This window comes from Tetrao urogallus, assembly GCF_951394365.1.
Source record: "Tetrao urogallus genome assembly, chromosome: 15".
Taxonomy (NCBI): domain Eukaryota; kingdom Metazoa; phylum Chordata; class Aves; order Galliformes; family Phasianidae; genus Tetrao; species Tetrao urogallus.
In genome coordinates, this window is record NC_136828.1 from 6,186,898 (window position 1) to 6,201,909 (window position 15,012).

The 15,012-nt window shown below is 40.2% G+C and overlaps 1 protein-coding gene across 1 annotated transcript in view; it reads right to left on the minus strand.

The window, feature by feature from the left end:
* The window catches only part of CYTH3 (cytohesin 3), a gene marked incomplete at both ends in the record, with an annotated part of 46,636 nt that overhangs the window by 16,077 nt on the left and 15,547 nt on the right, over positions 1-15,012 (minus strand). Inside the window, 3 exons of the mRNA XM_079542686.1 lie at positions 2,667-2,733; positions 3,181-3,245; positions 3,778-3,860. Of these exons, the coding sequence (XP_079398812.1) occupies positions 2,667-2,733; positions 3,181-3,245; positions 3,778-3,860 (215 nt within the window). The remainder of the gene's footprint in view (positions 1-2,666; positions 2,734-3,180; positions 3,246-3,777; positions 3,861-15,012) is intronic.

Below are 15,012 nucleotides of genomic sequence, written 5' to 3' on the forward strand. Positions count from 1 at the left end.
AACCAAAGTCTTAAATGCAGCTCTCTCCTAACAATTTCATCATCTGAAACTCAGTTTCATCACATGCTGGTAGTATGACAACTTGGTACTTTTAGAAGTCATTTCAGAACAGATGTGATTTCATTGCAAAGGAAACATCATTTTTACTCTGAAGCAGTAATAGCTGAGATTTCCTCAAAACAAATCAGCTCAAGCATATTTGATAACATTTGTGCAAAATCTTCACCCGATGATGAAACATACCGCTTTTTTTCTCCATACCAACACAAAAAGTTTCTCAGATGTGCCAACCAAGAACGAACCCTCCTTCGAACAAACAGCAGAAGTTGCAGCTGCAGGTTGCTTTGCTCAACACCCAGACTGCACTGTTCATGTTTAATGCAGACTGCCCATAGAGTTTGTACAAGTTGTAAGATTACTGAAAAAGGGAAATGACTGGAAATGTGGAAAATAAAGGATACCTGCACAGAAACAGGAATCTGAGCATGCTGCAAAAATCAGTGGGTTTGAGGGCTTTTTTTGTTTGTTGGTTGTTTTTTTTTGTTTGTTTGTTTGTTTTTTTTTAATTCTTCAGATCTTTAAAGCAGCAGAAAAAAATCAGATAGACAGGAAAGGAATGTCTGGGACAACTCTCATGTCTGGAATACACTGTAAAATAGGTCAGCCAAACACTCATCAACTCCTCCACTATCTTTTGTCTTGGTGTGACTCCTCTTTATGAAGGCTGATATAAGACAAAAGGCAGTCATTTGACCTCCATGCACAAAGTCAGCATCACACAACAATTTGTTCTTCACTAACAAATGCCATATGATTTTTAGGTTTGTTTGCTTCTTTAAAAGCCTGTGCAATTAAATCTCTGATTTTTCTTTTTCAGAGCAACTTGCTGATAAATTCTGCACTTCTTTAGATCCTGTTTTTGTCACAGGGAATCCATTTCCCGAGCCCACCACAGACAGCAGTGACACCCACTGCTAGGAATGCAAAGCACAGCTTCGTGTCCCCTGCACAGGGATTTCTGAAGCGCTTCTTGTTTTGTTTTGCTGTTTGTTGGTTGGTTTTGTTTTTCCCAAACTTGACCATTACAGCCCTTTGCCTGATGTAACCTAACTGCATCCAACACAGCTATTTTCAGCAACGACTTTCGGGTCAGGGGACAATCACACACCTTTGGGTTACCCCATTAGAAAACACAAAACTCTTCAAATAAAAATGATTAAATAAATCAGCTCGATGTGTTGCTGCTACTATGAAAACACTACATCTATCTTATTGGATTTTTAAGGGAAAAAAAGCTTTGAGGATTCAGTGAATGTACTGTTACTCTGCTTCTTTCACATTCCCAACCATGGAGACCACCTCCCCTCCTGCTATGAAGGAGAAGCATTGTTGTCACAACGACCAGAAGTTCATTCTCTCATTCAGCATTAAAATAACATACATTTCAGCTGCCTGTAATTTAAAGTTGCAGCTCCTAACAGAGAGACAATCCAGCTTTGGAGCATCCAGCTACTGCAGGCCACCACTGATTTACAGACATTTTTAAGGAATTAGTACTCGAAGTCCATTTTACCACATTTATATTACGTTACAGTAGTAATGTGGCCACAGCATCTATTTACAGAAATAACTTTATCCCATAAAAAGAGTAGCAAAAGTAGTTGACACTGGAACGAAGGCAGCTTGCATCACTGTGTGATTTTGCCACAAAATTCTAGGAGGCAAAAGAGATGGAGGAAAATAACAGTCAGAATATCAGGGATATTCTGCCCTCAACAGAGCTGAAGTCACACAGACATCAGAACGGGAAAGAAAAATAGCAGCCATGGTCACCAGCTTGAGAAGGGTTTAGTATCACAAAATGCTTCAGTGTTTTTACTAAACTGAAAGCAGCCAGAAGAACAGCAGCCGTTGCTTCTCTTGGACATTACAGAAAAGCCATCAAATCATAACTGACTTCAATACAATTTGAAAGAAGAACAAAGCTTAAACGCTCTCAAGAAAGATGTTAAAGAAGAATTCTTCACAAATGAAGGCATTCTGCCTGCCAGTGTTTGCCCAAGCAACATAGGTAGGTATCTGTGTTATGTAAGTGTACAGACATATAAATGTTCACATGTGAATTTTTCACAAACAGAATTTGGATATGCAAATATAAGAGCCCATATGAGAATAACTAAGAAGCAAGTTAAAAGCATTTTGGAAGAATCAGAGGGCATTTATAGAGATATATTTAAATCTATTACTTCACTGGTAGCCAAATTTCTAAGTACTTTTAGAACTGTTTGATATGTGAACATAGAACACACTCTATCAGGTACAAATAATCTCCCTGAAAGTCACTGCAATCAACAGCTGGCATATTTTATTGTTTATAAACACATTTTACTTCATATATATATATATATGTATATGTATATATATATATATATATATATATATATAAAACCATGTTTTAAGTGAAAAAAGCACACATGGTTGGCAAAGGACTAAATGACTAAATTCACCTCCTGCTTCATGTATGAAAAGGATATACGAATAAGGGCTGACAATTCATATAATCTGAATGTTTGAAATGCTGTAAGAAAACAGACTGTATTTGCCATAGATCATTTGAGAAGCAGAAGCCTGATTCCAGGCAAACAATACAATAGTAACAACTCTACCTTCTTAGGGTCCATGTTGAATTTCTTCCTTCCCATGGCTATTTGCTTATTTCTCTGTGTAGTTTTGCTACACGTGGAGAAAGGAGAAAAAAACAAAAAAAAAAGAAAAAAGCAATTCTCAATTATTCTTCTACAGCAGAACAATTTCTGGATAAGTTTATTTTAATTTGCATTTTGACTACTTCAAATTTTCTATCACGACAAAACTGGGACATTCACTTTGTGTAAGGGGGAAAAGTAGGTTACTATTTACTGCTACTTCAAATGATTGCAGCTTCAGTGAACTGCTCATTATTAGTTGGACAGTTTCAAATACTGCATTCTGTTCAACCTGTTCTCCACCTGAACATAAGACAAACCTGGATGGGATAAAGTCAAACTTACGGCTCTTTGTAACAGACAGAACAAAGGTGACCAAAGGTTTATTTAGCATAATATCCACTTTTATTTTCTGTTCCTGGAATAGCTGTTTCAAGGAATTAATGAATCATGTCTGTATGCTGGCATTACTTACCTTTCTTCCACACTAGTCAGATTATCAATTTCTGTCATAACCTCCGCTATTTCAAATTTTAATCTCTGTCAAAAGAAGAAAGTAAATTGTTAATCCACATTAAAACTCATTTTGAAACTATCTGTCATGTACTAGTATAATCAGTTAGGTTTTATTTTCATAAATATTTACTAATCATCTGAAGAGAAGGGATAAATCTCACAGCTGGCAGTTGCAGACATGAATCTCAACTCCATGTGTGTGCTCCCATCAGAACATCAAGACCATCAGTACCAACTCCAACACATTTATTTACCCACACTGTTCTCTCACTCCTATCCTGGATACAAACCTACTGCTTCTTGAGTCCCTGACTGCACAAAGCAATTGTGTACACATGCACACAAAGCATCGCATAGATCCAGAAGTTAGCATTTTAAAAGCACATAAATGAATTGTAAACCTGCTTGATAATTAACGAGATTCAGTTTCAGCCATTTGCATACTTATAAAAACATTACATATGGCTCACACCTACAGAGAGTGAAAAGTTGTGCTTTACTGTAATTAAATCTACTGCAGCAGTCTCCTAGGGAATTCTATACACGAAGCAGTTACCTCAATATCATCAATCAGTTCTTTTTTCCTGCGACGAATATTTATAAGTTCTTCTCTTTCTTCTATGGAGAGGTCATCAGGCACTGAAAGAGACCAAACGCACAATCTTTCAGCCTTTGCAAATATACCTCATGGCAAAGAACCGAACAAACTTGATTAAGAAAAACAAGTTATTTATTTCAAGTTTGGTTTTTTTTTTCCTAGCTGGGATTACGTAGGGGAGTGGAGGTGGAAACGCATCCAAATTCACTGAAATTCTACTTTATAAAATTGCAAGTAAGGCAATCAAACGAATGGCTAAGGACAGAATCGATCTTTAAAAGGAAACCAGACAATTTAAGGGAATTTTGTTGTCATGTAACAGGTGGGAAGATTTGGCTCTACAGCTTGATTGCCAAAATCAAGTCTGGTATCGTTCCAGTTATTTCAGTAATAGATCAAAATTCTTCATTTGAATAAATCATTCCTATGACATTTTCCAGAGGGAAAAGCCACAGAAAAGTCATTATCAAGATGTGCATCTTGGTGCTGCCGTTGGATATCATATTTGTTACCCATCCTTACCAGAGAAAGGTAAGCAGAATAGCACTAACACCCCTAACAGCAATCACCTTCCATCACCTGGATATACATTTTTATTCTTTTCAAATAAACATACAGTTACAATCCACCACTAAATACAGCTTATCACAAAGTTCTTCTTTTGTGTAACACCACTTAAGTGAGTCTGAAGCATTTATATCAACTTTATCCATCTCCATGGCTGCACAACAAACGTGTTACTCTGCTGATAAGCAATACTTGCTCCTGAAGATGCCAATGTTCTGCATGCAGCTCTGGCTGTCACTCACTCCAGCAGCAGCCCCTTCCCTTGTAGTTTCTGACAACTAACAAATCTGAAGTTATTTGCACAAAACCTCTGCTTTGCTTCAGCAGATTCTCCCCAGCAAGAATCTGGTCATGGACACACTCCTTCATGCAGCATGAGCACAGTGACCACAACATTCAGCTCCTTCACAATGATCCTGTCATAACAGTTTTGATGCTACTTACTTTCTTGAAAGTAGCCCCTTAATTACAGAACAGTTTTTCCCTCCAGCTCAAATGGAACATCAAAAATAACTGTTAAAATACTTAAATGGTTCTGCATCAACAGGAACATGCAACAGTGCAGTCATATGAGAAGGTTAAAGCTGATCTTTGTCACATGTGCTCTTAGCAGACACAACAAGATCACAAGCAAAGATTCAGCGTGGAGTTTTTTTCAGACATTTGAAACACAGTCTCTATTCATATCTTAAAAACGAAATGCATTGATTACTTTTTGGACATCCAGTGGTTAAACTCCTTTCATTTTAGGATCTGAATCATAATACACAATCCAAATGGCCACAGGCCTTGCTAGACATGAAGTAATTACACGAAGTGATTTCATTTAGGTACTCCAGCTACAGACATGATTAAATTACTTCCAGTTTAGGAAATGGCAATCTTCTGCTGAAAGAATACCAGACTTCAATATGTCTACCTGCTTTTTCCCTTCATCAGATCTGAAGTCTGCCCATTCCTAAAAGTTCTTTCCATGCCAATACTGGAAGGTTCTTTTCACATCCAACTTTACAAATCCACACGATGCCTATAAAAGGAATCACATCTTTGTCTCACACGCACGTTGGAATATTTCAAACTACCCAATTCAGGAGATCCTGTGATTTATATGCACACTACGTACACATATCACAGATATTCCAATTAGTTAACTAGGATCTGAAAACAACAAAATCAATAATATAATCAATCACTTTCTTTGCTGTAAGTACATTCAAGTACTACTAAAGCTTTTTTCAGTATTAGATCAGTAGCTGAAATTAGATTAGTTTTTGGAGTATCAGTATTAGTAAGAGACTTCCACTTAAACCTTTTTCCATAGCAAACATTTTGATAAATCTCACCTTCACTGGTAATACTAATTAGAATGCAAATGAAAAATAATCTTCAACTGTCAAACAGTTTGAATCCAGAGACACTGCTTGGTTTCTCTTCAAGTCACAAAGCCATTGCATTAGCTGCTTTCACAAACTCCTCCCAGTGAGTGCTGCTGCAGCTTCTTTCCGCTTAAGGCAGCACGCAATGAAAGCCTGTAAGTGTGGAATATCTGGAACAAGTGCAATTTGTGGAAGAAATCTGTGCTCCTGCTAACCAGTGAAGAAAAATAGAACACCTCAGTCCTGTTCCTATAGCACTGCGAGACTGTCTCCTGTGTTTTTTCATTTCCTTTGATCACAGCAGCAACAGAGAGACAGTCTTCTGTCTCTCTAACAATACTGTTAGATAAAAAGGAAATAAACTGAATGGAGTCAGACTGTCTTTTGCATTAGGATATAATAAGTATCTATCTGCCAGATGCAAGACAAAGTAAAAATCTGCTGGAAAATTCAGAGTGCTCTTAGAAGACAGCACTCCTGTTAGCAGCAGAGAAGGGATGACTCAATTGTTGGGATGCTTCTCAAAGTGCACAGTCCAATGATCTTCATAAATTGGCAGATGGGGACTCATACCATACCCTGAGTTTGAAGGAACCCACAAGGATCAATGTATGCAATTCCCAGGTCCACCCAGGACCATCCAAAAGCCAAACACTATGACTGAGAGCACTGTGCAAATGCGTCTGGCAGCATGGGGCTGTGCCCACTGCCCTGGGCAGCTGGGACTATGGCCAGCCGCCCCTGGTGCAAAACCTTTCCCTGGCTCCCACCCAATCCTGCACTCATGCTGTTCCCTCACGCCCTGTCACTGCACCCACAGAGCACAGCTCAGCACTGCCCTCCACTCCCAAAAAGGAGCTGCGGGCCTGGGGTCAGAATGGAGACTGAAAAACCAAATCAAGGAATCACCGTAGCCAAGTTGGGATGGATTTGGCTAACCGTAAATAGGGACAAGCTGTTTATCTCAGTAGGAGGCTGGATACGTAAAAGGGAGGTACCAGGGCACCTGGCAGGGCTTTGGGAAGAGCAGGCCCAGGCCAGGGTGACTGCTGGGAAACACCAACATCAACACCACAGTACTGCAGTGGGCAACACAGGCTGGGGCTGGTTGGAATTCTCTTCAGATGCAGAGAGTGCTTTGGGTTGGAAGGGACCGGAGAGATCATCTCGTGCCAACCATCCTGCCACAGGCAGGGACACTTCCCACTGGGCTGGCTGCTCCTTTCCCCATCCAGCACAGCTTGAAGCACTGCCAGGGATGGGGCATCCACAGCTCCCCTGGCAGCCTGCTCCACTGCCTCGCCACCCCCAGAGGAAACAAGTTCATCCCAACACCCAATCAGTATCTAGTCTCTTTTATTCTAAACTCGCAGCCCTATCACTCAGTGATAGGACTCACATGTCCCCTTACTGCCTTCCTGATAAAGAGTCCCCTCTAGCCTTCTCGGGCTGAACAGGTTTCCCTGGAGACAGCCCCAAACCACAGCGCTCTGTATCACAAAATCACAGTGTGTGACACCACCGGGCGATGGATTGTGACCTCACAGCCATCCGCTGCACATACTGGGGCACAGAAGAGTCTGGCCCAGCCGAGCGTGTACTACTGTGTTCTTCTCTTCAGTTATTCTTCGCTTTTCTTTCATCTCTAGTGATTTGAAAACAACTAAAAAACCTTTAAAAATGCGTATCTGGTAGTATTAGTGTATAACAGCAAACAGTCCGTCTGACTTTGTGAGGTGCCTCAACAACCTGCAGTGCAGATACTGAGGAGAAAGCCTAGAAATAGTTTTTCTTTGGAAAGGAAACCCATGGAGTTGATGTCCCCAGGCATTCACAGAAAACAGAACAAGCACTTTCAATGGCTCCACTGCGAAAAGAAAAATATTCATTTTATTTATTCAAAAATTTGAAAACCACAGGCAAAAAGTGTAACATCAAGGCTGACGTTAGACATACAGCAAGTGAACAGGAGACCAGATTTGGCTGAAAAGTACCACAGTGCCTTGAAACACCTTCAAAGTCCGAAGCAAATTCTGCACGTATGTGCCACAAGTGATGCCCACCCTGCCAAAACCTTTTTTTTATTTTTGTTAAGTTTGTGTTCATGTAACCCTCCACACACACATGCTCCTTTAGTGCATAATACATATTTGCTCCGTAAGAATTTCCTAGCTCTCTTCTCTGAGGCATTTCCAAGTTCGTTTGTTTGGGGTTTCTTGTTTTTGATTTTCACTGATTCCAAACACAAAGCAGACAGGATGGGAGGAGTTAGCACGAACATTTTACATTTTTACGAACAAAGACCTGGATGGAAATGCATTTCAGTAGAGTGAACAAACTATCGTTTCATCATGCTTTTACATTATCTTCTAATCTTCAAATAAAGACTAATGTTCTATTTCGGACATGAGTCGTCCATGAGAAAACCTGGCTTACAAGGAGAGCCCTTCCTTTTCCTGAAACTTCAGAGTTTCAGATATTACTAAATAGAAAGGCCATCAGCCTAAAGATCATTTTATTAAATAGGATAAACACTGTCGGAAGTACAAATTATATTCTTGGCCAAGTAGTAAAACAGAAGGAAAGACCACAGAGTATATCTTGCTAGTAGTAGAAACAACTGTAATTCTAGAACTATTGAACAGGTATTCCAACTTGGCCCATCTCTTATCAATTACAGTAACTGAATTAAATACATTTAAATGAACTTCCTACAGACATCGGAATATGCACTTTTAATGCAGGTTTGTCTACACTAAATGTGTTACCAAAAAAACACAAAACAGACTGTTTAGCAATCAGTGGTTTGTCATGCTACTGATTGTCTGATGCCACTTCAGTAATTTTTCTGCTACCAGCAGTACAAGCACAGTACCCATACTCAAGCCCAGAACTCTGATGTTTACGAAGCCATCTTATGTCTCACATCTCTCAACAAGCCCTACTAAAAAGCAGTAGAATCAGTTCACTTCTCAGATGCCAACACTGAAAGTATAGAAACATTTTAAAAATAAAAATAAACTTTAAAATGCAATTCTTAACATTCCTTATAATTCCTTCACATCATCCTTTAGCTTTGTTTTGTGCTTCGTTTTCCTTCATTCATTAAGCACGAAGCAAGCTTAACAGCGTTATTTAAACGCCATCAATCCAAATACAGTATTTTTGAGAAAGCAGACACTAAAGATCTAAGAAAAGCGAATCTTTGGCACATTGAGAATGAAACGACAGATCAACATCCCACAGCTCAGTGAAAATTAGGAGTGAATTCCCAAAGAAGAGAGAAAAATTTAGTACTTTCTCCGATACCTACATCTTTCCTGGTAGCAGAAACTAAATCCTTTCCAGTTCCTCATGTTATATGAACCATCGAAATTCCTGTGTTTAAACATTTTCACTTATTAACCTTTCATCTGACATTCACTGACCAAGACATAATGCAGTTCTGCTTCACCACAATTCCCAGTTCACTTTCTCAAGAGAACAGCAAAATAATCCAGAGTCAGCAAACATAAAAGCTCTTACAATATCTAATGACAGAAAACAAAACACTACTCTCTGACCTCACAAATCAACCTGACTACCTGACTCTTATGACTCAATTAAATTTTTGGTTTCAAAAATATTCTCCTCCTTTCACATCAGCCACACACTGGTGGCATTAAGCATTTCCTTTCCTAGCAAATAAGGATTTGATGGAATTTCATTTTTCTGCAATTGAGGCATCTTACAAGCATGAAGATATTTACACAAGGCAAGGCTTAGAACTAAACAAATCTATCCTTACCCATGCACAGAATCCGTATAGTTGTTTCTTCTGGCCTTTAAGAATTATACACAGTCATCTCTTGAGAACAAACCTGATCATCCCAGGACATTTGTCTGAACGGATATTCTCAGGCTGCCCTCTCTTCCTTTCCCCTACACACTCCCTTTTTTAAACTTAATTATAGGAACATTCTCCAGCTTTCAGACAAGATGTATAAACAAAGCTGTGACCACTTGTGGCGATTAAAGATTCCTACAATGGTTTTGTAGGATATCCTCCTGACTGGATTTATTTCTCAGCATGAAAACAAAATATATCTGCATTAAATTCAATCAGTAAAACCAGCTGGATTTAGTTGCCACTGTTTTGTTTGGTTTTTTTTAAACAATCATACTGGTTTAACCTTTGCTATTTAGTCACTGCTGACCACGTTCTAGCACAGCAGTGCTCATGCATCCATTAACAGAGAAAATAATCCTGTACACAATATCCTTTCACGTACAAAATCACCAGTTAGCAGTATGAGGAATTTAGGACAGAGGACTGAGGAGTATTGTGAGAGTTTCTGGTCATGAGGTACACTGCAACCAGAAGGCACATCGGTGGCAAACCCAGAAGAGAGACTCATACATCCACCTCTGTCATTGGTAACTACTGGACAGCACACTGAGCAAGATGTTGCTGGGAACGTTGTTCAGTCCTGGACAGGAATATACTTCAGACACCAGTCATAGTTAAGATGCCTGTCCTTCTGGGCTTCAAATAATATGTGAAAATGCCGAAGTTAATATTAATCCTAATACCACATGAAAGTATGTTGTCAGGAATTGAAAGTTCTCCTGTAGCACGATCCGCTGAATTCCTAAGATTTACAAACTGTTTTGTTTCCTCTGCAAAGCAGGTTGAATTACGCCAGTGATTCACATCCAGTGTATTTTTATTCAAAGAACAAAAGCATAAGAAAGTGGAAATCTGAAATACATTTTTATCCCAAACAGAAAGCAAACAGCAGGCTACCAGCTGGGGCTGGAACGAGATGGTCTTTGAGATCCCTCCAACCCTCACCGTTCTCTGATTCTAATTGCTGCCAAGTATACCATTATTTCTTGTAAAAATCAATCATTACTTATTATAAGATATGACTTCAAATAACACAAGATTATGGTTTTGTTCCAGTCAGAAATGTTCACGTATAATTGGTGTTAACACCCCTCATCAAGCAGAAAGTAGGCAATTCCAAAGTTGTACAAAAACAGGGTCTAGAATCCATTAAATTGAGAAGAAAACAAAACGAAACAAAAACCACCAGAGTTTTGGTTTCACTTACTACACACAGGAGAATGCTGCACTGCCACAGCAGCTGCAAATATGCTTATGCCTACAAAGCATATCCACAGAAAATGCACTTCTTGAACCTGATGGAACAGGAGTTTACAACAACCAAACGCAGCATACACAGATAATATGAGTAACAACAGCTGTGAAGAAAGGGAAGTGTGTCTGAAGGCTTTTTGCAGCTCACACAAACAGCTAACAAGCAGTGCTGTTTCTTGCCCTCCTAAAAGCACTGAAATACAAATAGGTACAAGTTGACAACAACTTTCAAATCTTTACCTTGCTACATAGATATAGCAACAGACACAACTGAAAAGACAACTGTATTACTTTTTAGTTCCTAATGATGCCCCCAACTCAGATACCTGCCATATGAAAGCTGTGTAGTTAATGAGCACTTCTTTATTGTACCATTCATACTATCTGTATGAACAGGTAGCACTGAAGACCATGAGTACGTTACATTTACTCCTCTTCATCTTATAACCAATACTATACCTTAATCCATCATTTCAATGCATTTCGATTGGAAACCAATGCTTCATAACCATGAAATAAAAGAACCGCCTTCAAGCCGATGAAGGAACGATGAAGGAACGCGAGAAAAGGAAAACCTCACAACGACCAGCTCTGAGCAAGATGTCATGGGAAGAAAGGAGGTACCGGCTCCCCATGCGTCCCTACATCACTTTGGTACTTGCTGCTCCTGAATGTACAATCCTTCCTAGAATCCCCTTTTTCACCCCTAAAGGTCTGTTTTCTGCCGTGCTGCCCAACAGTTTCATGGAGGGACTGCAGAGCTGCCCAAGGCAAAGCAGCAGGCACAGAACAAACCCCTGGCAGAGGAGGGTATGGGACAGCAAGCCTTGCAATGCCAACAAGCCTAAAATCTGCTCAGCTCAGCCCTCAATTCCTATGCTCACAGGCTGTATCCTCTGAATCCTAAAAGTAGTTCAACCTGATATTAAAAATGGATAAGCATGGATCTCCTTTTAAGTACATTTTTCTTTTGAAGTCGCTCTGCTCTTGCTTCAATATCAGAAGATGCTTCTAGGCTAACTTTCCTTTTTAAAAATATGTAAATACAAATTACTGAATATGGAAAGAAAGCTGAGTTTAACTTAACACTGTACTTACCCAAATAAATTAATACTAGCATTAATAATATAAAGTGATAAAATATGCGTGGTTTATGCTACCCATTGCAGTTTTCATGGAAATAAATAGGAGGCATTGCTTTTGAAGTGACCGTGTCAGCACATGCCTTCTTTGGTATCGACTGCCAATTACTGTTCAGACAATCTGGTGAATCACCACTCTGACTGCAGTGCTATAGCTGCACGCTGTTAATTATGCCATCGTCTTAACATGATAGCCACACAGTAACAGAATAGCAGGGCTTGGAAGGGACGCCACTGAGTCCAACCCCCCTGCTGAAGCAGGTATCCCACAGCACGTCACGCAGGCAGGCATCCAGGCAGGTCCTGAACATCTCCAGAAAAGGAGACTCCACCACTTCTCAGGGCAGGCAGTTCCAGTGCTCAGTCACTCTGACACTGAAGGAGTTTTGCCCTGCATTAGTATGGAACATCCCTGTTCCAGTTTGTGCCCGCTGCCCCTTGTCCTACTGCTGCTTGCCACTGAAAGGTGCCTGCCCCCATCAGCTTGACTCCTGCACTTCATATGTTATGAACAGTGATGAGATCCCCTGTCAACCTTCTCTTCTCCAGACTGAAGAGATCCAGGTCTCAGCCCTTCTTCATACAGGAGATGCTCCAGGCCCGTAATATCTTTGTGACCCTACGTAGTTGGACTCTTTCTAAAACATTACTGTCAGAGGAGCCAAGAACTGGGTATAGTATTCCAGATGTGACCTCACCAGGGCAAAGTAGAGGGGAAACATCGCCTCCCTCAAGCTGCTGTCTACGCTCAATGTGCCCCAGGATATCCCTGGGTTTCTTGGCCATTAGGGCACATTGCTGCTCACTGCCAACTTACTGTCCACCAGCACACGCAGGTCCTCTCTGCAAAGCTCCTCCCCAGGTCAGTCCCTAACCTGTAATGATGCATGTGGTTATTCCTCCCCAGGTGCAAGACCCTGAACTTGCCCTTGTTGAACCTCATCAGGTTCCTCTGTGTCCAACTCTCTACTCTATCCAGATCCCACTGAATGGCAGCACAGCCTTCTGGTGTGTCAGATGTCTTTCAAAAGGGAAAACAGTAACAGGGCTTCAACACGGGCCAAATTTAATACTTCACAGTGCCAAGAACTAAAAGTAAAAAATAAAAAAAATAAATCAGTCCTGTATTGTCTTGCTGTTTTAAGAACACTGATACATATATACTGTCTTAAAAGTTTTATTTGGCCTTCAAGTTTTAAGCAAAATAATTGCATGTGATTTATTTTCTCCATCATGAATAATGGGGAAGGGTGAGCAGAATCAGCTTTGTGTAGCAACACCACCAGTATACATACAGATGATATTACCACTCCAAAATTATGAGGCCTCAAGCCTTCATACTACATCAGATCAGCAGAACATTGTGAAACAGAATCAAAATACTTCCTCCTCCCCATCCATATATATGCTGCAAGGCAGAGATTTGCAGATTATTTTGGAATAACTAAGTAATATTTTTCTTCCCTCCTGAGAACTCATATGCACAGAACTAGGGAAAAAATGGTTACTTAAAACTGCAGCTGAAATCAAATGCATTTTCTCTGATGTCTGCATTTGAAAATCTTTATTCACAATATATTTCATTATAGTAGGTGTTAATAGAATATTTAGTCTTTATCAAGTCTGCAGATTCCGAATTTCTTTTGTTGACTTTCACAGCAAAATCCAGGTCACAACAAATCTCACAATTTTAGCTTATGTTTCAGCACTCCAGGGCAAAAGTTCTCCATCAGTGTTATCTAGGTGGTGAAAGGAACAGACTGCCATGCCAAGTATGCATTGCTAAGTGACTACAAAAGATACCACATTGAAATCCTTTACTCATTCCAGTGCAAAGGAAGGGCGGCAAAAGATCAGTGGACTTTGCTTGCTTATGGTAGAATAGTTCTGAAATTAGAAGATGAAGAGAGAACAGCTTTCCAAGAATAAGATCCTTAAAGCTGCAGAAGTTACACGTATCTTTTGGTACCTTTTCACTTGGGGTATCTACTAGTTAAGCCAGTAAAAGCGTATTTTATCACATCACTGTTAACCTTATATAGAGAATGAGAGGGAAAGGGGCTGCATCATCCCAAGAATGATTTCTGACATTTTACTACTGATTGAGCCAAGCATACAAGCAATGCTAACCATCATTTAAAGAATGCTAGGCAACTGCAAAATGACAAAACTTCAGGTGAACGAGGCTTTAACAGATTTCCATTAAGTCATCAGTAGATCAATATTACCCTGTACAGCACACACACAAAAAATCATATAATTCAAATCTACGTCAGAAAATTAGCAAATAACCATCTTGGTGAGTTATACCACATTCTCTTGGTGCCAAGGGAAACGATTAGCACTAGACTACCTCCAGGTCACCAACCACCACCAAAGTCACTCTCCCTGAAGGGAACAGGAGCGGTCAAGCACATGTTCCGCAGCTGACAAGCATGGGAGAGTGAACAGCACCAGCTACTGATGGCCATCAGGTCAAACACGTGGGATATTGTGGGAAGCCAGACTGTTTGAACTCCTACCACCACTGAACAGGATTTAGCTCCACGTTCCCAGCAGTTCAGCATCTTCCATTGGCATGCACCTCCTAGTAGCTGCTGTGAACTACTGGGTTAACCACACATCTCACTTCCAACCTAGACAGCTTCCAGCTCCAACATCCCAGCATCCTGGACCAAGGATGGGACAATTCCTTCCGAAAGCAGAGACTATCCCAACATCTGATGAGCGAGGAAGAGTAAACAAGAACACACTGATCCTTTCAACTTTTGAATGGATATTACGAGAAGAAACAAAATTTGCAGCTATGCATTTCAGCTTCACCCTTAGCAGCCAGCTGTGTTTCCCACAGTACTCCTGGTTACTGAGGGGAAGCATCGACAGGCTTGCACCTACATTTTTTCCTAGGAGAGAGCCTGGAAAAAGGCTTGAGAAGCAAACACACCCAAGCAGTATCAGACATTCC